This window comes from Pelophylax lessonae, assembly GCF_965119305.1.
Source record: "Pelophylax lessonae genome assembly, chromosome: 5".
Taxonomy (NCBI): Eukaryota; Metazoa; Chordata; class Amphibia; order Anura; family Ranidae; genus Pelophylax; species Pelophylax lessonae.
Genome location: NC_138772.1, coordinates 210,879,423 through 210,906,259, shown reverse-complemented (window position 1 = coordinate 210,906,259; position 26,837 = coordinate 210,879,423). Strand labels below are relative to the sequence as shown.

The 26,837-nt window shown below is 40.8% G+C and overlaps 1 protein-coding gene across 1 annotated transcript; it reads left to right on the top strand.

Annotated features, from left to right (window-relative positions):
- Positions 1–381: 381 nt before the first annotated feature.
- LOC309556792 (uncharacterized protein) lies at positions 382–2,819 on the top strand. Its single transcript, XM_082259306.1, has one exon. It carries the CDS (start codon positions 383–385, stop codon positions 2,726–2,728), a length of 2,346 nt encoding a protein of 781 aa, XP_082115432.1. The 5' UTR covers position 382; the 3' UTR covers positions 2,729–2,819.
- Positions 2,820–26,837: the final 24,018 nt, after the last annotated feature.

Sequence of the window (26,837 nt, the reverse complement as noted above, 5' to 3'; positions counted from 1 at the left end):
CGTTTTCATCCGATCCTATCCGATCCAATCCTCCAGATGGATGGAAAATAGGGTTTCCATCCTTCTGTATTTCACGGACAGGATCGGATCGGATAGCAGCGGGTGTCAGCGGACATGTCACCGCTGACACCCGCTGCTCCATAGGGGTGCATGGAGCATCCAATCAGGTCCGCCTGAAAAACCGACAGGAGGACCTAATCGGAAAGCCCGTGTGAAAGGACCCTTACACATAAATACTGGCACAGTTGGAAAGATAAAAATTGAATTATTTTTTTTCTGTTTTTTCTTGCTGTAATCCATCTACTGTAATTTCACTGCAGTTATTAGGCTTATTTTAAAGCTAATCAATTATTTCCAACTTTCTGCAGATATCATCATCATCATGCCCAAGTGCATAATAACAAAATGCCCTCACAGGACCGGCGGAAAACCTACTAATCCAACTGTAACCTTGCATGGTTTTCCCAATTCCATCGAGAGAATAAAGGAATGGCTTCTGCAGACAGGACAAACATTCCAACATTTAGATAACCTTGCAGACATCATCCTGGAGGGGAAGCGTTGTGATTTGTACCGAATGTGTTCCACTCACTTTGTCGAAGACAGCTATGTTAATACGGGTAAACGAAAAAAACTTAAGCGCACTGCTGTACCCACTATATTTCCAGAGCCCCCAGAAGGTAGATTATTAATTGAGGAATTACACATTATTGAATCAAAAAATCGAGATAACCAAACCGATGGTGAAGGTGGTTCCCTTGTTTGCTTCCTTTGTGGCATGTCACCAAGTGTTACATCCGGTAAAAAAATGCTTGATCAGTCCACACAAACTGAGTGGGGTCCTGCAGTTTCACAAGTACAGCATATTTACCTTTTCGCTCAAACTATCCCAAATGTGGAAATTGCAAAACCTCAGGAACCAGCATGCCCTAATCCTGTAGTATGTATGCCTGTGGAACTTGGGGAAGGATCATCAAATGAGGATAGAGTAAAAGCATTAGTAATAGATCCTCTAAATGCATTCATTGAGTTCAATGTCCCACATCCACCTTCACAGATTGGAGAACAACATACTCAGAGTAGCATTCTTTCATTTACACTGAATGATGGATCGAAATTAGAGGAACCCTTAGATCAGAGACAAAATGGGAACTGCAAACCTTTACAGGAAAGTGTTTATAGTTCAGAAAAAGGTTTCCAGCAATCTTTTTTAGAGCAACACAATGGAGATTCTATTACCAACATGGTGAAGGAGTCCAAATATATTGTGTTTGAGCAATGTCTGGATAAATTACTTCGCAAGGTAAAGTGTCAAGATCCAAGCGGTTGCACTAAAGTTGTTCATAAATACAACAAAGAATTTCATGGGTCAGCAGTTATCATTCGTGGCACATGTGAAGATGGACACTATTTTCGTATCTGGGAAAGTCAACCAAAAATCAACCGCTTTTATGCAGGGAACATTCTGCTTGCAACAAGTCTGCTGACAACTGGCCAAACTTTTCAGAACATTCAAGCATTTTTTAAATGTTTTGGAGTTCGCCACATTTCGGAAAAAAAATTCCACCACTATCAGAGACATTTTATAGTTCCCGCAATCCATGACTCCTGGAAGGTGCAACAAAATAAGGTACACAACAATTTGCAAGACACACCAGTAGCCATCTGTGGTAAAGGACAATGCTATAGAACAAATCGCAACACCAAATATTGTGTGTACACAATGATGGACATGATATCTGACAAAGTCTTAGATTTTGAGGTAGTTCGGGGCTCTCAGGACACTTCCTCCATTGAGATGGAGAGTCAGGGATTTGATATTTGCATGTCCCGAGCAATATCCAGCAGACAGGACATCACATTTTTTGCTTCTGAAAGGCACATGGGTGTGCAGAAGCTTATGAGGACAAAATACAAAAACATTTCTCATCAGTATGATGTTGGACATTATACCAAATGTCTCAAAAGCAAGTTAACATTTGCCTCTCGTGAATACAGCGGGATAAGCATAAAGCCATGGATATCCAAAATTCTTAAACATTTCTTGTGGAGTATTCAGACCAGTAAAGGCAATGTGGCTCTACTGAAGGAAAAATGGCTGTCTCTTCTTAAGCACATACAGAATATCCACACATGGCATGATGGTGTTCTTTATCATAAATGTGCGCATGCAGCATTATCTGAGGAAGCATACTCTGGATCTTTATGGCTTAAAGAAGGCACATTTGCATATGATAAAGTTTCTGAAATCGTTTGCAACCCTGAACTTATGGAACATCTAGATCAACTGGTGTGGAATTGCCATACAGGTGTGCTAGATGTCTTCCATAGCAATTCTCTGAAATTTCAAACCAAATGCGTTCCTTTTTCTGTTGATGCCTTGGAAGCCAGAGCAGGGCTAGCAGCAATGAGTCACAACCACAACATTGACCGATTACTCGCTACTACATCCACTACCCCTCTAGGAACTAAGCTGCTTACACAGAAGAGAAGAAAAAAGTGGCTACTGCACACCATAAATGAATCAGGGACAAATACGCATCTCAAATTTATTCTACAGGACACTCTCAGAATAGTGAAGGGTGTTAAGACAAGTACTTGGATTTCAAAAGGGCCTTCTATTCCTCAGGACATAATTAAAACAGAGAACCCGGATGTTGCCACCTCACAAGTTTCCAGATTCATTTCTAAAAAAAAAAGATTAAAAGCAGACCGAGGTGGTTCCTGAAACCTTGGCTAGTTTGCTTTGTAGCAGTACAAAGGCCTTTTATTTTCAGACTATCTGTCCATTTTACATTGCTAGCATTTTCTCCTCAACCCTTTCGCTGCCAGGTCCATAAGGACCTGACAGTGGGGGGTTTTAAACACAATCTGCAGCCACTGGGATTGTGTGTAAAACTAACAGGCACACTTCCGCACACCCCCGGTACCGGCAACCCGCCATGTATTCTGGGATTTGCTTGCCTATCTGCGGGCCTTGGACCGACATGGTGGGTCCCGGTGAGGGGAGGGAGAAGAGTGCCCTCCACATATATGCACTTGCGAACGTAAAGGCAGGCATCGGTGGCGCCTACTCATTGATTGCGATACACGTTACATATCGAGTGAGACCAGTAATTCTACCTCTTCTGTAACACTAAACTGATGACCTATAGGGGGCTTTTGAAGCGTCACTTATAGAAAATATAGGGCACTGGAGTTTGACGCCATATCAAGGGTGCACACAAATTTAAGGTTTGTCATGTTAGGTATCTTTTTACTCTGTGCAACCTTGTCTTTTATATTTTACCACAAATATGGGTCGTTTGTTTTGTTGGTTTGCCCTAAAATTCACTTTAGTGTGTTTTTTTACTGAAACTTTGTGGTAAGATCAAGTGACATACATATTGGAACTTCCTCTATTTTGTTCTCTAGGGTATCTGCTTTCAGAAAATATATAATGATCGTTTTTGTAATCTTCAGACCTAAAATGATTTTTTAACCACTTAAGCCCTGGAGGATTTGGCTGCCCAAAGACCAGGCCTATTTTGCGATTCGGCACTGCGTGACTTTAACGGATTTACCCAAATGAAATTGATGTCCTTTTTTCCCCACAAACAGAGCTTTCTTTTGGTGGTATTTGATCACCTGTGCGATTTTTACTTTTTGCGCTATAAACAAAAAAAGAGCGACAATTTTGAAAAAATAACAATATTTTTCAAATTTTTTTATATGAAACTACCCCAAAAAAAGTAAAAATCAAAATTTTTTAACATTTTAGGCCAATTTGTTTTCTGCTACATATGTTTGGTAAAAAAAATCACATTAAGCGTATTTTGATTGGTTTGCGCAAAAGTTATTGCGTTTATTAACTTAGGGAAAGATTTTTGTCAATTTTAGTTTTTTTTTTTTAACGAGTAATGGCGGTGATCTGGGATTTTTTTTGCGGGACTGCAACATTGCTGCGGACAGATCGGACCCTTGACTGACATTTTTGACACTTTTGGGGGTACCAGTGACATTACTGCAGTAATCAGTGCTATACATATGCACTGTTACTGTAAAAATGACACTGGCAGGGAAGGGGTTAACTTTATTGGTGATGCAGGGGTTAAGTGTGTCCCTAGGGGTGTGCTTCTAACTGTAAAGGGGTGTGGCTAGTGATGTAACCACAGAGACATACGATCCTACATAGCAGGATCGTATGATCTCTGCTTTTACACTAGGGAGAATGACAGGCGGCTTTGTTTACATCAGCCGTCTGCCTTTCTCCCTCTCCACCGGGAGATTGCGAGTGACCGGCGGACATCGGGTCCGCCGGTCACACGCGCGGACATGTTAGGGAACGAGCGGGGGCGGGAGCGCGCCCCCAGTGGCGCGCGCTCGCCCCCTAGAGGCTCTCAGGTTAGCGACGTAGTACTACGTCACTTTGCCTGTACGGGGCTGACTGCCGCAGTAAATATACTGTGGGCGGTCGCCAAGTGGTAAATGTGTGCAAAAAAAAATAAGATATCCAAAAATGGCTCTGGCAGCGAAAGGGTTAAAGTTGAAAAGCTACACAGATACTGCAGTCTTCCATTAAACATGATTGTTTACTTTCATTTGTAGTTTATTGTGAATCGTTCTAACACCTTCAACTTTACAAACCAATTTGTATGTTTCCTTTTATTTTAATTTTAATTGTTGTTTATATACTGGTCAATTGGTTTATTGTTGACCTGTCCTGTTACCCTGTGACCTGTGTGCAGCTTGACATTCACCTAAACCCTTTTATGCTAAAACAAAAAACAGACTATGTAAACAAATCTACATACTTCTTTGAACAGAACATAGTTAGTAAAACCAAAAAAGAAAGGTATATACTTTTAAAAATAAAATTCAAATTATGTTCTCTACTACTAGGGTGTATGGCAAATATTGGGTACGAATAATTCCAGTTTTTAACAGCAATGCTGTCACCATAAAATTATAAATTCCGTCAGGCTCAACATGTGCTCAAACTGGTGGTAGGCGTCTTCCATATGCTTCTTCCTCTGAGTGCAGAATCATGGGAAGTATGGTGGAAGCCGCCATGGTGGTAAGGCCAAACACTGCTAAAACACCTTTATCAACCACTTGCCGACCAGCCGCCGCCTATATACGGCGGCGGGTTCCCGTATGGCGGTTCGCGGAAGCGATCCTGGAAGCGAGCGCGCCCACTCACCAGCAGGGAAGCCAATCTACAGATCTGTCCGCTGCAATGTCGCAGTCCCGCTAAAAATCGCTGATCGCCGCCATTACTATTAAATAAATAAATATAAATGACATAAATCTTTCCCCTAGTTTGTAGACGGGATAATTTTTGCACAAACCAATCAATATACACTTATTAGAATTTGTTTTTACAAACTAGAATTCAATTTTTTAATTTTTTTTTTTTTTATTGGGAATCTTGTATAGCAGAAAGTAAAAAATACAGGTTTTTTTTTTCAGAATTGTCGCTTTTTTGGGTTTATAGCAAAAAAAAAAATAAAAATCGCACAGGTGATCAAATACCACCAAAAGAAAGCTCTATTTGTGGGAAAAAAATGGACACCTTATTTGTTTGAGTACAGCGCCGCACGACCGCGTAGTTGTCAGTTAATGTAACGCAGTGCCGAATCGCAAAAATTGGCCTTGTTATTAAGGGGGCAAATCCTTCCTGTCCAGAAGTGGTTAACAAAAGTTTCAGGTTTAATCCAAAGGATAGTCACAAACAGAAAGTAGAGGCCTCCAGCCATAACTCATTAGAAAATAAACTTCTGCTCTACTGAGCCCTGTGTCCATTGTCCGACAAAACCCTTGGTTAAAGATAAGCTGGGCCGGAATGGGAATAATTTCATACAGCCCAACAGCATAACGTCATTACTCATAAAAGGGAAAACCATGAATTTTAAAGCACGTTTGAAGAGTGTATATATTATATATATATATATATATATATATAATAACAACATATATGAAAGCACATGGGGCTTATTTATATATTTATATATAATAACAACAGATATGAAAGCGCATAGGGCTTATTCATATATATATATATATATATATATATATATATATATATATATATGTATAAAATATATATTAGAGCAATTTCTGGTTAAAAGTGGAGCTATCATCAAGAACAGTCCATTTATTGCTATGGTGATATATTGCCAGAATAAAGAATAATCAAAGAACTTTACTTCAAAGTATGGAAGATGCAAAAAGTTTCAAAACGTATTTAATTTAACATAAATAAATTACTCACAAAGACACAAAATATTAGTAGATAAATAGTGCACATAAAAAAAGAAAAAAGGGCAAAATGTTTTACCTAACAGTATTTAAATATTGTAACAATTACAATAAACCTTTTGAGATAATAAAAAGTGCAAATATGTTGCTTTTTATTCTGTAACAGTACAAAATGTGCAAAAACCTTTGGAATTCCACACGTCGGAATACCTTGAAAACCTATTGCAAACTTGCTTTCCAGTCCAAATTTAGAAAATAAAAAACCGTTTAAGATGTACTAGTATCATGGCAAGCAACTCAACAGTTTTCAAAAAGTAATGTACAGACATTGCTCAAAAAAGTGCTTTAAAAACAAGCAAACAACTTTAACAATAGATAAAAAACAGGGCTCATTAACTTTTAGGAGGTTGCAATGGGCCAACTGTCTTCTAAAGTTTTAGAAGATAAAATATGCAAAAATGGTAAACAACTAATCCAAAAATTGTAAACAACTAATCCAGTCATAATTTTTTAGAAATAGAGATCAACCATTATTGTAATGTTATGTAAGAAACACCCTTTGTAGCAAGCTGCTTTTCGAAGCTAGAACATCAATGATGGTTTCATTGCTTAGTCTAATCAAGGCTTCTTTTTCCATGAACATCAGCATAAAGGCCTCCAAATGTGGTTGGGAGAGAAAATTTCGAAGTCTGTTCAAGATATATTTAAGTTTTGAAACTGACCTTTCAGATGCTATTTGAGAAGAGGAAAGTGTCAGTGTCAATTTTGTATGCATTAAAAAGTGAACTATGCGTCAGACTGTATAGGTTGGAATGCAGTAACACATTGCAGCAGCATGCTATACAGTTCTTATAAGTCTTGCACTTTCCATTTTCATCACCAGCATTTGAGTATCGTTGTTCCTATGTTTCAACGATATGATAAGAATGGATGGCGTTTTTATCTTTGCCTTCGTTGTTAGCGTGAGTATATTCTTCATCAAGAGACATTTTCAATCTTTGCCACTTTGATGAAAAATCAAGTAGCTCAGTTTGCAGTTTCTCTTTAGTTGCCATGGATTTAAATTTAATTACAAGGCTGCTCAGTCGTTCTAATGCATTGTAGGGAAGGTGTACTAAAATATCTTCAAAATGTCTGGGATCTAAACATGCCAAATCTGCAAATAGCTGACCATGTGTTGTAAATTGGCTATTATTATATAATAATCAGACTATTGTTAATCTTGTCTAAGGTCACATTGTATACCTCCACCCTGAACTGATCACTTGTCAACAAGATTGGTTCTTCTACTGCAAGCTCACTAGCCATTCTTTTCTTCTGTTGTTTTCTTTTAGGTGATGGAAAGTTTTCCTCAATCACAACTTTGCAGTCAGTTGTATCCAACTTGCTGTTTAGCCAGACTGCTAACTTCTTTGCAGCATCTATAATCATTTTAGAATCATGTGCTTGTAAGTTGTCTACTGTTTCTGTCAAAATTCAGTATGCCTGCAGTACGTTCATACCCTGTGTTTGCAGGTACAAGAATAGTGGTGTGGTATTCTTGAAAATAAATAGGTACAGCTATGCTTTTATACCTGTGTTAAATTTCTTGAGGGAGTCTAAGAAAGTTCCAGCCTTGCATCTTATGTCAGCATTAACATGATCAGAACATATCTCTGCCATGGTCTGGATCAAATCTACATACAAGGCTCGACTTGGATTATTAAATGAACCAAACACCTTTGTGCTGCATCTCTGGACCACCATCTTCTTTCTCCATTCACAGAAAGTGATCGATATCTTTCTTCCTGAGACTTTTCCCACCATACATTCATCCGGTGGTAGGATTTACAGATAAACACAGGACATGCATTTAACATGCCGGACAATAATATTGTAACATCCATCATCACTAGAATAAGTACATGTGCATAACACCAGACATGAATCTGGCCAGGTGCTTTATTACTCAGCCATGTGCTGAATCCTTGTACTGCCCCTGCATATTAGAAGCTCCATCTGTTGACTTCTCAACACCATTTGTAACTTCCATTTCCATGGATTCCAATACATTACAAACCAGTTCACACAAAGCCTTCCCTGTTGTGGATGTGCAATTTACCATAGCGACCAGACATTCATGGACCACATCTGACCACATCTGTGACATATCGAATTATTATTGAACATTGGTCTGAGACATTTTTATCCTGTGTTGTATCTAGCTGTATTGAGAACATACATAAGGAAAAAGATAAAAATCACTGTGTCCTCACCTCAGCCGGAGATATAGAGGAGAGTTTCCTATAAGGAGTCAGATACTGTACCTCAAACTCTATCTCATGAAAGTAAAGGGAGCCTGTTTAAGGCCCCTGAACCCATGGGATAGTGACAGCAGAGCAAATATTTATATACTCTAAAAAAAAAAAAAAAATAATACCGTTAGGATGCGCTTTAGATCAACCAACCTTTATTGGTCGGTTGACTGTTAGGAAATTTCTGGAAGGTCAAATCACATGACCTCCAGCAATTTCTGTTAGGGTTTGAGCCCCTATAAAAAGGGGCTCCTAACAGCATTTTTTTCAGTACCAGAGGATCTTCAGGACTGGAGCTGACTTGTTGCCTTTTCTCTCCTGCTGCCTTTGTTTTCCTGGACCCAATTTTTCTCCTGGGACTTATCTCTCAACTTTTATACGTGCCATGGAGGACATGTTGAGGCTTCTGATCGATAAGGCTGGTTCTGCTGGTAGAATGGATTGGCTCAATATGTGCCTTTCTTTACCTGTGCCTCCTCAGCAAGATTCTTCTGCCTGCTATTCGGTTCCTGCGCCTGCTACATTTGATACTGCCTCTTCCTCTAATGCTACTTTGCCCGGTCCTGTCGGCCCTGTTACCGCTGTTTCATCTGATGGTGTTCGCGGACCCTTACCTCTTTCGGCTGTGGGATCGTTTCAACCTCCGCCTTTGTTTTTGTCAGATCCGGAAGTGGCGTCATTCGTTCCTGAACGAGGCGGTGACGGTGGCGGAGCGTCATCTAAGAGGCCTCGGAGAGAGCGGAGGAGGTATTCTCCTTCCCCTGATGTTAGGCCCCGTGACGTCTCTTCTATTCCAGCAGGGGGCGCGCGCAATCGAGGCCGGAATTACAGGATTGGATTACCTCAACCGTCGGCTGGCTCGCGCAGAGCTAGCGTGCCCAGGGGGCGTACTACATCCGAGTGGTCTCCTAGGCAACGAGACGCTCCGACTGCTCCTTCATCTGCAGACAATATTAACCCTTTGTTTCTAACCCCTTCTGATCCAGGTGCAGTGCTCACACAGCTTATGTCCACTTCCCTTCCTCCTTCTGCTGTCTGTCCTTTGCCTATTCAAGAGCAGAATAGGATCCCAGTCATCTGTGCCCCTGCTTCACAGCCTTCTGACGTTCCTACTACTGGTGAGTCTGCTCAGCTTCAGTTGTTAACCTCTTTGAACACTTCGTTGTCTGCTTTGATTAATAGTTTTAAAACTGTTCCTGACAATTCTGCTGCTGTAGTGTGGAATGCCTCTCCTCCTGTATGTGATGTTTCGTCTAATGATGATTTGCAATGTAATGTTCATATTGCTAATTCAAGTTGTGTGAATTTGGTTAATAGGGGTAATGTTCCTGAGGATTGTTTTAAAGAAGTCATGCCGTGTGAATTAACCCCTTTGGGTTTTCACTTGTCTGATGCGGTTAAAGATAAGATTTTGTCAGGAGATTTTATTGATCTGTTGACTCTTTTGCCTTCCTCTAAAGATTTTTTATTTAAAAATGATAAAAAAGATGACAGATCTGATGACGATAGGCGCAGGCCTGTAACGCGGAATTTTAATAATTGGTTGCAGGCCTATTGTATATATTGTAGTGTCCTCTGTTCAAAATACCCTGAAAAAAGCGTAGGTCTGTTTCAACATTTAGATATTGTCCTAGAGGCCTATAAAAATTTCGGTGGTATATCTTGGTTCACATACGATGAATCTTTTAGGCAAAAAGTTTCTGTTCATCCTACTCTTCGGTGGGGTTGTAAGGATGTAGGTTTGTGGCTGAACCTGTTTCTGCCGCAACGTTCATATGTTTCTAAATCACAGCCTCCGCCATCTACAGCTCCTACTGTCTACAAGAAGGGGATCTGTTTTTCTTTTAACGACTCTCAATGTAGGTGGCCCGGTTCATGTCGTTTTCGACATGAGTGTGCGTTTTGCGCGGGCGCTCATCCTATAGCAAAGGGTTTTAAGAAGATGGCTTTTTCAAATCAGCCGCAGAATAGGGAGCCATTTCTTAAAAGCGTTAACGCCAGTGAACTTAACAAGAATGCTCCCTTGGCTTCTAATTTAGGTGTACGTTTAGTAAACTGAGAAGTTTTCTCTCAGTTCAATTCTCGGCAGTTCTCAGAGAAAAAATATCTCCTCTGGCACCCAGTTTAGAAGGCGGAGAACTTCACTTCTCACAGGGTGATCAGAGGAGAAGTTTTTTCTCTGAGAACTGCCGTGATCTCTGTATAACTGGGTGGACTGCTTGTAATCTCACGAGATTTTGTGAGATTACAGGCACTGCTAAGTTTAAAAAGTGAAACTAAAGTTTAAAAGAACTCGTAATGACATGTTCTGACACATGAAAACATATATATACACACACATGCACGGTATATATACATACAGTATATAAATATATATATATACACATACACACACACACACACACATATATATATATATATATATATATATATATATACACATACATACAGTACATACATACATACATGCCAATCTGTATGCAATTGCACTGTGTGTTGGCAGATTGCATGCAGATTGTACACCAGACCACAGGCTATCGTTTGTGGTGTGTGGGTGTGGGGACAGTGGGAAGAGTGATCAACACAGGGGTTCTGGCTTGTAGGATAGCTGGAGGAATCCTAGTAGTGTGTGGTAATTGCTAGACTGCTCCCCAACCCTTAGAGTGCATCAGATTGTATGTAAGATTTGTATCTGCCTGTGTGTGGTCAGCCAGCTGGATTGGACTGGAGTCTCCCTCTAGTGGTGACCGAAGGCAGTGCAGGCTGTGAAAGTATTGCAGCCAATCTAATTACTTAAGCCCCGTACACACGTACCGATCGTCGGCCGAACGATCGGCCGTCTTTTGTCCCCGGGCTGTCATGTCCGCTGAAAAGTGCAAAAGACTGCACACGAATTTTGTCCGCCGACTGCAGAAGTGATGTCATGTGATGGTTAACTTTCCCTGTGTTTTTTCTTTTATGAGCATGCCCAGTCTTGCAAATCTGCTGTCTGTCGGCCGAATTCTGTACTGACTGGCGAACAATCAGCCGTTCTGGTGTCGGCATACAAACATTTTAATGCTTGCACGACAGATTCTGTTCGGCCGAAAGTGCGCTGTCGGCTGTCGGAAGCATCATACTAACAAGCCTACATTTGGTCGATCGGTCGTCTGCCGAATCTTTTCTGCGACAATCGGTACGTGTGTACGAGCCTTTAGTAGGAATTTTCTTTATTTCCGTTATCCCCTTATACTGCCCAGTCACGATTCATCACGTCTCGTTTAGCTAGTCGCCGTGGGCGTGGTTGAATCGTGACAGATTGGTTTCCTCCCACACTCCAAAGACATGCTGGTAGGTTAATTGGATCCTGTATAAAAAATTGGCCCTGCTGTGTATGTATGTGAGTGATGCCTCGTACACACGTACCGATCGTCGGCCGTAAATATTCGGCCTATGACCGATCGGCCGATTGTATGCTTGTTAGTATGATGCTTTCGACAGCCGACAGCGCATTTTCGGCCGAACAGAATCTGTCCTGCAGGCATTAAAATTTTTGTTGGCCAACACCAGAACGGCCGATTGTTCGCCAGTCAGTACAGAATTCGGCCGACAAACAGCAGATTAGCAAGACTGGGCATGCTCAGAAAAGAAAAAACACACGGAAAGTTATTCATCACATGACATCACTTCTGCAGTCGGCTGTTGTTGGCTGACAAAATTCATGTGCAGTCTTTTGCAGTTTTCAGCGGACACGACAGCCCTGGACAAAAGACGGCCGATCGGTACATGTGTACGAGGCATTAGGGACCTTAGATTGTAAGCTCCTTGAGGGCAGGGACTGATGTGAATGTGCAATGTATATGTAAAGCGCTGCGTAAATTGACTGTGCTATATAAGTACCTGAAATAAAAAAAATATATATATATATATATACATACATACACACCAGTACATACAGTATATATATATATATATACAGTGTGTATATATATATATATATACACACACACACACACACACACAGATATATATGTGATTGTATAGTTAATGTGTTTCTAACCTGCTGTTGATGTATATTTCACTGCAGTAGGGAGAGTTTTTACTTTCACTTTTGGGCACGGGGACATTCACAGCAGAGATCTCCTATTTCTTCCTGCTATCTCCACCTCTGAGCTGGAGAAGTAGGAAGAGGAGATCTTCAAAGAGAAGCACAGTGATCAGGTGACATCATGTGTTTCTAAACTGGCCGTTTCTATTGCAGTGAATGCAAGCTGTTTGTGTACTGAGATGAGAAGAGAAGACTATGTTCTCCACTACTCTTCTCAGTATTTTAAACCTGCAATGCTCTGAGACAAGCCGTGATCATCCAGATCTCAGCTTATCTCAGTTTACTAAACGTACACCATACACAGATCGGCGGATGGCTCATCTCTTAGTTGAGGGGTTTAGGGATGGATTTTTATTGCCTAAATTTCAAGGTTCGGGTTGCTCTTTAGTAAATAATCTGAGTTCGGTTGCTGAATTTCCTGATGTTGTTAGGGATAAAATTTATGTTGAAATCATTGAGGGTAGAGTCGCTGGCCCCTTTTTAGGTCCGCCTTTCATTGATTTCAGAATTTCACCTTTGGGAATTGTTCCTAAAAAGGAGAAGGGATCTTTTAGGCTAATTCACCATCTGTCGTTCCCTGATGGCGATTCTCTGAACGATCAAATTGCAGGTGAATTGGCTAGTGTTCATTACTCTTCTTTTGAGGACGCTTTGGATATACTCCGCTCATTAGGTGCGGAAGCCTTTTTAGCTAAAGCTGACGTTAAATCAGCCTTTCGTTTATTACCTATTAATCCGTCTTGCTTTAATTCCTTGGGATTTTATTTTGACAATTGTTTTTTCTTCGATAGATGTCTCCCGATGGGTTGCTCGCTTTCCTGCACTTATTTTGAAGCTTTCTCATCCTTTGTTGAGTGGGTTGTCAACTGCCGGTCGGGTTCTTCTTTAACGTTACATTATTTAGATGATTTTTTGTTTTTCGGTAAATCAGTTGCTGGTTGTAATGCTATCTTGCAATCTTTTTTCTCGGTTATGTTCAGACTTTGGTATCCCTTTAGCCCATGATAAAACGGTATTGCCTTCTACTTCTATCATTTTTTTGGGCATTTTAATTGATACTGAGGCCATGGAATTTCGCTTACCCCTTGATAAAATTTGTAGGTTGCAAGATACCATTGCTGTCCTGATTAGACGGAAAAAGGTTTTGTTACGTGATATGCAGAAGCTTCTGGGTCTTTTGGCGTTCGCCACTAGAATATTGCCTGTTGGAAGAATATTCTCTAGGCGTTTGTATTTGTCTATTTCAGGATTGAAGTCCCCTTCGGCCCATATTAGAATGCATTCTGAATTGAAGGAAGATCTTTTGGTCTGGGCTCAATTTTTGAATGCGTTTAATGGCCGGGCAGTTTTTCAGGAGGATTTTGTAGTTGATGATGATTTTTGTCTTTTTACTGACGCCGCTGGCTCGGTTGGCTTTGCCTCTGTCTGGGGCAATCATTGGTGTGCTTCTCTTTGGCACTCTTCTTGGATATGTAGGGGTCTCGTTAGGAATATAGTGTTGCTTGAGTTATTTCCTATTGTGGTTGCGTTGGAGGTCTGGGGTGAGTATTTTAAGAACAAACGGATTCTTTTTCACACTGATAATAAGGATGTTCTTTACGCAATCAATTGCTTAACTTCCAAGTCACCACATGTTATTAAATTAATTAGATATATGGTTGCTAAATGTCTTACTCTTAATATATGGATAAAAGCTCGTTATCTACCAGGGAAGACGAATGAGATTGCAGATTCTCTCTCTCGTTTGCAGATGTCCAGGTTCAGGATGCTGTTGCCAACTGCGGACGAGAGGGGGATCCAATGTCCTTCGTTTCTATGGACTCTGATTTGAATTTAGTTATGAATTACATTAAAGGTTCTATTGCTCCATCTACGTTCAGAGCTTATTCGTCGGCGTGGCGTCAGTGGCTTGTATTTTTGACGTCTTCTGGGGTACCTCTTTCTTCGTTTTCAGAACATATTGTTTTGTCTTTTGTTAATGATATGATGTCTCGTTCTCTATCCTGGTCTCATATCACGAAAGTTTTGGCTGGAGTTTCTTTTTTTCTAAAATTGCGCAACTTACCAGCTTGTATTGGTTTTTATTCGGTCAAACAAGCCTTGAAAGGCTACAAGCGGGTGCTTTATACTCCCGATAATAGAGTGGCTTTATCCCCGGCTATTCTAGCGCGCCTATGTGTAGCCGTGGGTGAAGTCTGTTTTTCGGTTTATGAAGCTAATTTATTTCGGGCGTTGTTTTCCGTTTTGTTTTTTGGTGCGTTTAGAATATCTGAGGTGATCCCCCCTAATAAATCTACTTTGACTGGATTGAATTTTGAAAATATTTTTGTTTCTGATAAGGATTTAAAAATTTTTATCCCTCGCTCTAAGACGGACCAATTGGGTGAGGGATCTTGGTTGCGTCTTTTATCTTTTCCGGGTTCATCTATTTGTCCAGTGGCGTTGTTAAAAAATTTTTTATCTTTGCGACCCTCTCGACATGTTTTGTTGTTTATTCATGTTGATGGGTCCCCATTGACTAAATTCCAATTTTGCTCTGTTTTCAATCGTTGTTTACGTTTTTTAAAATTGGATGGTCTTAAATTTTCATCGCATTCATTTAGGATCGGGGCGGCTACTGAAGCTGCCCGATTGGGTTTGGATGTGAGTGTTATTAAACGTATTGGTAGATGGCGTTCTGATGCCTATAAACTGTATGTGAGGCCTAATTGTTTTTTCTAATTTCAGATAATTTCTTGTCAATATGGTTGGTTGGACACTCTTATGAACGAAGAGCTTTGCGACGCTGCTATTCCGGAAGCTTGAGTTTTGACCCACACAAGGTTAATATCTCCTGGCATGGTGTCAGGGGCATGCGTTGGCATGATTTGTTTTATTTGTTGAGTAATGTATCTTCTTCTTTTCCTCCTCCCGATGTCCTCATTTTTCATTTGGGTGGTAACGATATGGGGAAGGTAAAAACCTTAGATCTGATTTTTCAGATCAGAAATGATTTATCTCTTCTAAGGTTGTCTTTTCCTAATTCTGTATTTGTTTTTTCGGAGATAGTTCCGAGGTTGGTCTGGTTGGGTACTCCTTTTGAAAAGGTACGTAAGAGGATTAATAGGTCATTGGCAAAGATTTTGCCGGTTTTGGGAGGTTTTTCGTACAGACATGTAGATTTGGAAGGGGGTATTTGCGGCCTATATCGTAGTGATGGTATACATCTCTCCGATATAGGATTAGACATTTTTAATAATGGTTTGCATAATATGGTGGAGATGGCCGCGGTTCGGGGTGGTTGGGCCAGTCTAGTTTCTTAAACTATCCTGGCTTGTGGGGACGTTTTATTTACTGGTTGATGTGTGTATATATATATTTTTTACAACACGAGTCTTAGTGGCTGTGTTGCTGAGTGGTTGTTAATATATACAAGTATGCAGTTATTATATATATATACTGTATTTGGTTACAAATAATATTTATACCAATAATAAAGGCCGTGGCCATTTAAACTCCACAAAATATGTTTGTCTGAGTTGTTTATTTGCTCTATTGCTGTCTACTATACCATGAAAGTAAAGGGAGCCTGTTTAAGGCCCCTGAACCCATGGGATAGTGACAGCAGAGCAAATATTTATATACTCTAAAAAAAAAAAAAAAAAAAAAAATAATACCGTTAGGATGCGCTTTAGATCAACCAACCTTTATTGGTCGGTTGACTGTTAGGAAATTTCTGGAAGGTCAAATCACATGACCTCCAGCAATTTCTGTTAGGGTTTGAGCCCCTATAAAAAGGGGCTCCTAACAGCATTTTTTTCAGTACCAGAGGATCTTCAGGACTGGAGCTGACTCCCACCCTCCCTTCCCTGTCGCGGCCTTAATGTTATGTGGTTTAGGTCTCCTTTCTTTGAAAGGGGGACGTTTTATTTACTGGTTGATGTGTGTATATATATATTTTTTACAACACGAGTCTTAGTGGCTGTGTTGCTGAGTGGTTGTTAATATATACAAGTATGCAGTTATTATATATATATACTGTATTTGGTTACAAATAATATTTACACCAATAATAAAGGCCGTGGCCATTTAAACTCCACAAAATATGTTTGTCTGAGTTGTTTATTTGCTCTATTGCTGTCTACTATACCATGCACCTTTGCCCCATTCAAGGTCAAATCACCCACTATACAATTATTAGAAGGAGTGGATGATAGCGTGATCTTCTAGATATATATTTAAACATATATTTAAGGGGTAAAGGTTCATATAAAAATCTCTCTCTCGAGAGGATCAATTTATTAAAGTATGGTAAAAATAGAACATGAAAAATTGCAAAAACCTCTGACATAACAAAAAATTTAAATGACAATGTTGTCAAAACCAGAGAAGAAAGCAGCTGCAGACAAACACACAAACCCCACATCCACCACACACTAATCTGATGTTAAATCAGAGGCACGTGGCTGCAGATGGAGTACAATGTGTTTTTTACAACAGTTGGCCAGTCTTTGACTTTAAAGGTAGTACATGGCCAGACGTGATATGGAGTATATGAGAGATGGCTGGATCTGCTAATACAGAGTCAATCAGTGGTGCATTTGCATAGTACAGCCGTAAGTACAGGTAAAGGCTGAATGGGGTCTGCGCACTGATGTACTAAATGGTAGCCAAACAGCTAACCTGGCTGTGTAAAGCTAGACTGTGGGCGGGTGCAGATAGGAGCGATGTGCCTGCAGTATCTTGTTAGGAGGACGGCTACATGTGGGTGAATCGGTGTCCTATAGACTGTAGTAAGTCAGTGCGATCTCACCACTCCCCAGCCATGCTGAAGGCTCCTAAGGTCCAGCTTTACACAGCCAGGTTAGCCGTTGGGCTACTATTTAGTACATCAGTGCGCAGACCCAATTCAGCCTTTACCTGTACTTACGGCTGTACTAGCAAATGCTCCACTGGTCAGTTTCTAGCTCAATAGGAGCTACAACACTGTGGTGAATATCTTCACCTACATCAGTATCCATATCCAATTGTACTGTGCTAGGCTTTGCTGTGCTACAGATAGCACCACTGTCTTTATGTAGAGATGCAGGTGGTAAGTCATGCTTTGTTGCCACTATCTTAAACAAGTTACTGACTTTTTGATACTGGATTGCAGTTTTTTCTAAGAGTTTTTTTTTTTTTTTTGCTCCTCCTTTCTGTTTAGTTTTACTTTCACCTTTCTTATCCATGGCAATCACTAAAAAAGAGATATTTCCTATATTTGATTCAGCTTAAAAAACATTAAATACTTAAATCTGAACCATGGGCAAAGCTATCCAGAATCCCAGACTATAAGAGTGGATAGATTAGAACGGTGATTCTAATCAAACTGTAATAGCTTAGAAATGTCTGCTGGGTCATGTGAAAATAATCAAGACTAAAACATGTCCCAATAAAGCCCAAAAAATATTAAGGATATACAGTATCTCACAAAAGTGAGTACACCCCTCACATTTTTGTAAATATTATATTATATCCTTTCATGTGACAACACTGAAGAAATTACACTTTTCTACAAGTAATGAGTTTACATCTTGTATAACATTGTAAATTTGCTGTCCCCTCAAAATACCGCAATACACAGCCATTAATGTCTAAACTGCTGGCAACAAAAGTGAGTACACCCCTAAGTGAAAATGTCCAAATTGGGCCCATAGTGTCAATATGTGTGGCCACCATTATTTTCCAGCACTGCCTTAACCCTCTTGGGCATGGAGTTCACCAGAGCTTCACAGGTTGCCATTGGATTCCTCTTCCACTCCTCGATGACGACATCACAGATTACCCTCATCTTCTTTAGCAAGGCAGTGGTCGTCTTGGAGGTATGTTGTTGGGGCCGTTATCATGTTGGAATACTGTCTTGCGGCCCAGTCTCCGAAGGGAGGAGATCATGCTCTGCTTCAGTATGTCACAGGACATGTTGGCATTCATGGTTCCCTCAATGAACTGTAGCTCCTCAGTGCCAGCAGCACTCATGCAGGCCCAGACCACGACACTCCCACCACCATGCTTGACTGTAGGCAAGATACACTTATTTTTGTACTCCTCACCTGGTTGCTGCCATGCATGCTTGACACCATCTGAACCAAATAAGTTTATCTTCTCATCAGACCACAGGACATGGTTCCAGTAATCCATGTCCTTAGTATGCTTGTCTTCAGCAAACTGTTTACAGACTTTTTTGTGCATCTTCATTAGAAGAGGCTTCCTTCTGGGACGACAGACATGCAGACCAATTTGATGCAGTGTGCGGTGTATGGTCTGAGCAATGACAGGCTAAACCCCCACCCCTTTAACCACTGCAGCAATGCTGGCATCACTTATTCGTCTATTCCCCAAAGACAACCTCTGGATATGGCGCTGAGCATGTGCACTCAACTACTTTAGTCGACCATGGCGAGGCCTGTTCTGAGTGGGACTTGCCCTGTTAAACTGCTGTATGGGCTTTGCCAATGGCTGCAGCTCAGTTTCAGGGTCTTGGCAATCTTCTTATAGCTTAGGCCAGGGGTGTACTAACTTTTGTGTATATTCAGAAATAAAAAGCTTGCCAGGGTTAAAGCCTGTTATAAAAAATGTGTATGAACTAAGAATCAGACTACTCTTTAATCCAATTATGTACAAGAGCATTTTATACATAAGTATATATACATCAGCCTAGACTATCCAAAGTAAGAAATGCAGGGGAAAAACATACAGCATTGTGATCAACTGTACAGAGAATAACAAATCAACTGAAAAACACACCCAAACCCCACATTTCAGGTATAGATCAACGCAATATCATATGACAGACATCCTTTGCCCAGCGCTGGATTGAGGTAAGTAAATACTTATAAATCACTTTTATGGGGGGGACTTAAAAATAATGCCCAATAGGGCATTATTCTTTTGAAGACAGAAAGCTGTAAAAAGGGTTGGACTAACCCTTTTAGAAACAAAGGTGTGCTGTGATTGGCCGGTGTATTTAAAGTGACAGTGTCCTAGTTTATGCTGCCATTTAGGATTTAACAGTGGATACAGTATGCAAACTTCAAAACTATATATAAAAGAACAGCAGCATTGCTATAAATACATTTAAACTAGGGTTTCACCGATACCACTTTTTTAAGACAGAGTACAAGTACTGATACTTTTTTCAATTACTCGCTGATACTGATTACCGATACTTTTTTTTAATGTCATGTGACAGTTTTCAAAGCACAAAACAGACTAATGATATTTTGAGGAACTGTATTATTATTGTTCTGCTTCGTGTTATTGAACTGTTGTATAACACTAGTCAGACAGCTTAACAATAATTCAGAAGTCAAGAAACGTGAGACATCAAATCTGTATGTATTCTTTTTTCTGAATAACTTTGTAAAACTACAACATAAGCATAAACAAAACATATGTGTCAGTACATTAAACATTATGCCTCACTCCATCAGTGAATGTACCTACAGACAATTCCCTCATTAGTTCTGGAATAGATAGGAGCTCTTCTGAATGCTGTCTGCTGTATCAGGAGGTCAGTTGTGAAATGGAGGAAATACAGTTCCAGGTTAAAGGTTACTGCCCTTCCCTCTGAGGGGAATACATTTTCCTGTCAAGCTCTAGCAAATACACTTCCAGGTTAAAGGTTACAGCCTCTTCCTATGATGGAAAACATTACTTCCTATAAGCTCTGGCGAATGATAACTATAATAACTAACTCTGACCACTAGATGGCAGCAACATCAACAATATTGCAGTATAATCTGTAACAGCACATTACTATGACCAATATGGGCAGAAAACTCCCTGTCTGGCATAATTTATTATGTCACTACTCAAACAATTACTGCTATGCAGAAAAAACATAAACAGGTAAAATGGAATCCTAGTTAGTCTGAGATCAAAACTATAATGTCTGTTATAGGTCTGAGATAAATTCTGGCAGTCTAATTTTTTACAATCTTGACCTCTACCTTTCTAACCTTGCCATCCCTGCTTGGTAGAACATTGACAATAAGTCCTATGGGCCACTCGTTTCTGCTCTCTTGGCTGTCCTTCAACAGAACAACATCACCCACTTTTACATTTGGGCGATCCTCAGTCCATTTCCTACGGCGTTGCAGGTTTGACAGATACTCTCTCTTCCATCTTTTCCAAAAGGTGTCTGCCAAGCATTGTACTTGCTTCCATTGTTTCGCATGGACTTGAGTTGTACTTATGGTTCCAGATGGAGCAGACAAAGAGTTCACCTTTTGAGTCAACAACATTGCTGGGGTAAGGACCATAGGTGTATCTGGGTCGGAGGACCATATAGAGTTCTGAAGGCATACTGCTTGAATAGGTCTAGTGGCATAATCTGCAGGGTTTTGCTCTGTAGATACAAAGAACCACTGATCTGGGTGTGTAGATTTCCTGATTCTATTCACTCTGTTGGAGACATACAGATAGAACCTCCTAGTGGTGTTGCAAATGTACCCTAGGACAGTCCTGCTATCAGTGAAGAATTTCACAGCATCAAAGTCAGTGTCTAGTTCATCTGTGATTAGCTCAGACATTTCGACTGCAAGTACAGCAGCACACAACTCTAAACGAGGAATAGTGTGGGCTGGTTTAGGGCTTAATTTGGACTTTCCCATGACAAATCCAACATGACACACATTTTCTGCATCAACTACTTTCAAGTAAGCTACTGCACTTATAGCTGTGGTGGATTCGTCTGAAAAGATACACAGTTCCTTCCTGCAAGCTGATGATAGAGATACGGACACATAGCATCTGTCTATCTTTAGGTGCTCTAACGTTTGCAAGTATTCTGTCCATTGAACCCACTCACTTAGTCTCTTCTGTGGAAGCAATGCATCCCATTCACTTTTCCCAGATGACAGTTCCCGAACTAGGACCTTACCACTTATTGTCACAGGCGATACAAACCCTAGGGGATCATAGAGGCTATTTACAGTAGATAGAATGCCTCTATGTGTAAAAGGCTTTTCCTCTAAGGAAACTCTGAAAACAAAACTATCTGATTCTAGATCCCAACTTAGGCCTAGGCTTTTCTGCAGGGGAAGAGTGTCTGTACCCAGGCAAAGATCTTTCAGGTCCTTAGCTCAGTCTGCTACAGGGAAGGCTTCCATTACTTTTTGGCTGTTGGAAGCAATTTTATGAAGACACAGGTTGGATTCTGCCACCATTTGCTTTGCTTTACTGAGGATGGAAATTGCATCTTCAGGTGTGCTAGCAGAAGTGAGTCCATCATCTACATAGAAATGTCTCAATACAAAGTGTTTGGCTTCTTGTCCATAGCGCTCTGCATCTTTCTGGGCAGCTTTTTGCATGCAGTATATAGCGACAGAAGGAGATGGGCTATTGCCAAATACGTGATCTTTCATTCTGTACTCGACAATTTATTTGTCTATATCATTGTCTTTGTACCAGAGAAAAGGTAGAAAGTCTCTGTGGTCTTCTCTGACAAGAAAACAATAAAACATTTGTCGCACATCTGCTGTGAAAGCAACAGGCTCTTTTCTGAAGCGCATGAGGACACCTAGCAAAGTATTGTTTAGGTCAGGGCCACTCAAAAGTACGTCATTTAAAGAGACTCCTTTATACTCTGCACTGGAATCAAAAACTATTCTGATTTGGTTAAGTTTGTGTGGATGGTAGACACCAAACATTGGTAGATACCAGTGTTCCCTGTCTGTCTCAAGTGGTTCTGCAACTTCAGCGTGATCGTTGTCTAGCATCCCTTTAATGAATTCAATGAAATCTTTTTTCACCTCTGGCTTTCTCTGCAGTGTTTTGCTGAGTGAATGCAAACGCTTCATGGCTTGTTCCCTGTTACTAGGCAAAACACGTCTGGGTGTGCGGAAGGGGAGAGGGGCCACCCAACTGTGATTGTCATCTTGGTAAGCCTCTCTATCTATAATCTGCAAGAAGGTCTGATCCTCTATAGAGAGGGCCTGTTTGTCATCATCTTTAGTTTTCTGGAACACTGTAATCCCTAGACTGTCTGTTTCAATGTTGGAATTGACTTCGTCTTTACCATATAGTGTAAAAGAGTCACAGTGTTGTGTTGACACGCCAAAGCTTTCCTTGACAACGAAGCTGTTGTGACAGGGACTGAGAAGAGATGTACGTCAATTTGTTAACACGGATGTCTTCAGAGTGCTAATGTTGTCAGGCTGGTGCACTGTCCCCAGGCAAACTTCTCCTACAATGACCCACCCCAGGTCCAGTCTCTGTGCATAGGGGGCATTATAAGGTCCATTTATTTGCTGGCGCACCTTGTGTACCTGAAGGATGTCTCTCCCAAGAAGTAGAAGGATAGAAACATCTGGCTCAACAGCTGGGATAAGGTGAGCAATTAAGCGGAGGTGAGGGTGGTGATGGGCTACTTCTGGAGAGGGGATCTCAGTTTTGTCGTCAGGTATCATGCCACACTCTTAGGGTAGGAAGCGGGAACTGCACTTTCTTATTGAAGGATTCCATGGTAAAGTCAGTAGCTCTTCTCCCTGTGGTTTCAATTGTCCCCGCACATGTCCTTAGAGTGTATGGAACTGCACTTGCCTTAAGGTTAAAGATATCAAAGAAATCCGACTTTGCAAGGGATCTGTTGCTCTGTTCATCTAGCACTGCATACAGTTTCACTGCTCTTTCTCTCTTGCCAGTGGGATACACAGTCACTAAACAGATTTTTGAGCATGATCATGCACTCTTGCCTTGTCCACATACTTCAGTGCAGTTAGACATTACTGAGGAGAGTGGGGTCTCTTGTTGCTCCCTGCCCTGATCTTTCCTGGGTTCTACAGTCTCTAGTGGAGCAGGGCCAGGGTGTAAAGCTGCAATATGTCTCTCACTGCCACATTCTGTACATTCTACTGGTATTTTGCAGTCTTTGGCAATGTGATAAGTAGACCCGCAGCACTTGAAGCAGATGCCGTTTTGTTTAAGGAAGGACATCCGCTCTGCAATGGGTTTGCTTCTAAAGCCTTTGCATTTCTTTAGTGGATGTGGTTTTTTGTGTATTGGGCAATGTCTATCAGGGTTTTCTATGGTGTGTACCTTGTGGGTGCTTTGGTAGTCTGTGACTTCTGAAGGTACAGCTGTTTTGTGTGTGGATACAGAGGTCCTACCGTGAGGTCTGTGAGGTCTCTCAGGTCTGTGCGATTGATTACTGCTGGTGGTGAAGGCGAAACTGGGATCACTTTGGATTTTTGCTTGCTGTCGGACAAACCTAGAAAACACAGAGAAAGGGGGAAAGGCAACTCCATAATCTTCTTTGAATTTACCTCCCACAGACATCCACTTGTCTTGCAAATTTGAGGGCAGTTTCTCTACTATGGGATTAGTGCCTCTAGCTGTATCTAGATATGAAAGTCCTGGCAAGTAGCCATCCTCTTTGGCATATTCTATCTCTAGTAGAAGATCACTTAGTTCTTGTAGCCGCACGTTGTCTCTGTAGCCCACCTTGGGAAAGACTTCAAGTTTTCTCAACAGTGCTCCTTCTATTACCTCTGGGGATCCATATGTTTCTTCTAGCCTTTTCCAGGTCATGTTGAGTCCTGCTTCAGGATTGAACAGGTTTGCTCTTCTCATCCTCTTCGCATGCTCTACTGACTCGGTACCAAGCCATTTTATCATTAAATTAAGCATTTCTGCTGGTGATAAGTTTAGGCCTTCAGTGGCATTCAGAAAGGAAGATTTCCATGCCCAATAGTTTTCAGGACAGTCATCGAATTGGAGAAAGCCTGAGCTAACCATTTCTTTGCGGATGAGATATTTGGTGACGTCCACTGCACATTGTTGTTTGCGCATGTAATCTATAGGTTGAGGCGATGGGAACACTTGTTTTTTGTTCTTAGGGGTTTCTGGTGCTTCATTCTTAATTTGCTGGCAGCCGCTGACCTCATGTGGTTGATTGGGCCTGCTCAGGGGGTCTGTTGATCTCGGCCTGACTTCCTTTGCTTCAGATTTAAGAGACTGTTCCTTTGTATGCACATCAGTAAGGTTCTGGATGTACTCACTTGTACGATCTGCAGAGAATAGAGGTTTTTCTGGAACCTCTGCGCCTTTATATGATTTTTCACTTCCTGATCGACTTGTTCCTATGTAGGCATCGGCCTCTGCTTGAGCAACTGCAACTGCAGTTTGTCGCTGCAGGATGAGCAATTTTGATTCTAATTCCGCATCTTCTTGTGCCATGACAGCTTTCTTTGCTGCTAACTCCTGCATCATCTTGGCTTCTTCTTGTGCTGTGACAGCTTTCTATGCTGCTAACTCCTGCATCATCTTGACTTCTTCTTGTGCTGTGACAGCTTTCTTTGCTGCTAACTCCTGCATCATCTTTGCTTCTTTTTCTTGGTACTGTAGCTGGACACGGGCAGCTTCTGCCTTGGCACGAGCTCTAGCCGCTGAGGAACTTGCTGAGGACATCTTGCTAGCCCATGAATATCTGGATGCATGCGATTGTGCATCGTCTTGCTGGGCGCCGGGAATGTTCTCCCTGCCTTGCTGTGTCGGCGGTGTCGTGACATCAGCCTTGTACTTTGTTCCTGATCTTAGACTCATGCTGCAGTAATGGCGTCTCAGTTTATTCCAGACCGGATGTAGTTGTCTTTTTACTGTTCTGCTTCGTGTTATTGAACTGTTGTATAACACTAGTCAGACAGCTTAATAATAATTCAGAAGTCAAGAAACGTGAGACATCAAATCTGTATGTATTCTTTTTTCTGAATAACTTTGTAAAACTACAACATAAGCATAAACAAAACATGTGTGTCAGTACATTAAACATTATACAGCAGCCTCACTCCATCAGTGAATGTACTTACAGACAATTCCCTCATTAGTTCTGGAATAGATAGGAGCTCTTCTGAATGCTGTCTGCTGTATTAGGAGGTCAGTTGTGAAATGGAGGAAATACAGTTCCAGTTTAACCACTTAAGCCCCGGAGGATTTGGCTGCTAAAGGACCAGACCCCTTTTTTCAACTTGGCACTTCGTGACTTTAACTGATAATTGCTCGGTCATGCAATGCTGTACCTAAACGAAATTTACGTCCTTTTTTTCCCACAAACAGAGCTTTCTTTTGGTGGCATTTGATCACCTCTGCGCTTTTTATTTTTTGCGATATTAATAAAAAAAGAGCGAAAATTTTGCAAAAAAATGACATTTTCAACTTTGTCTTTTAAAAAATATCCAATATACTCAATTTATGTCATTTTTTTTGGCCAAAATATATTTAGCTACATGTCTTTGACAAAAAAAAAAATCAATGAGCGTATTTTTATTGGTTTGCGCAAAAGTTATAGCGTCTACAAACTATGGTGTAAATACTGAAATTTACGAAGCTTTAATTTCTGACTGCCTATCTCATTTCATGAAGTGCTAAAATGGCGGGGCAGTACAAAACCCCCCCAAACTACCACTTTTTGGAAAGTAGACATCCTAAGGAATGTTCTGAGAGGCATGTTGAGCTCATTGAATATTTTATTTTTTTGTCACAGGTGTTTGAAAAATGACTAAAAAATTTTTTTTTTTTTTTTTTACACAAAGTTGTCATTGAAATGATATATTGCTCACACATGCCATGGGTATATGTGTAATTACACCCCAAAATATATTCTGCTGCTTCTCCTGAGTACAGGGATACCACATATGTGAGACTTTTTGGGAGCGTAGCTGTGTACGGGAGCCGGAAAACAAATCACCACCATCAGAATTTCAAAGGGCGTACATTTTTCATTGCATTTTCTCACTACCTATAACGGTTTAGGAGGCCCTGAAATGTCAAGATACCACAAAACCCCCCCAAATGACCCCATTTTGGAAAGTAGACACCCCAAGCTGTTTGCTGAGAGGCATGGTGAGTCCATGGAATATTTTATATTTTGCCACAAGTTTCGGGAAAATTACAATTTTTTTTTTTAATTTTTTTTTTTTACACAACGTTGTCACTAAAAGATACATTTCTCACACATGACATGGGTATATGTGGAATGACACCCCAAAATACATTCTGCCGCTTCTCCTGAGTATGGGGATGCCCCATGTGTGAGACTTTTTGGGAGCCTAGCTGTGTACAGGACCGCGAAAACCAATCAACACTCTCAGGTTTTCTAATGGCGTAAATTGTTCATGTCACCTCTGCACTACCTGTCGCAGTTTCGGAGGCCCTAAAATTCCAAGATAGCACAAAACCCCCCCAAATGACCCCATTTTGGA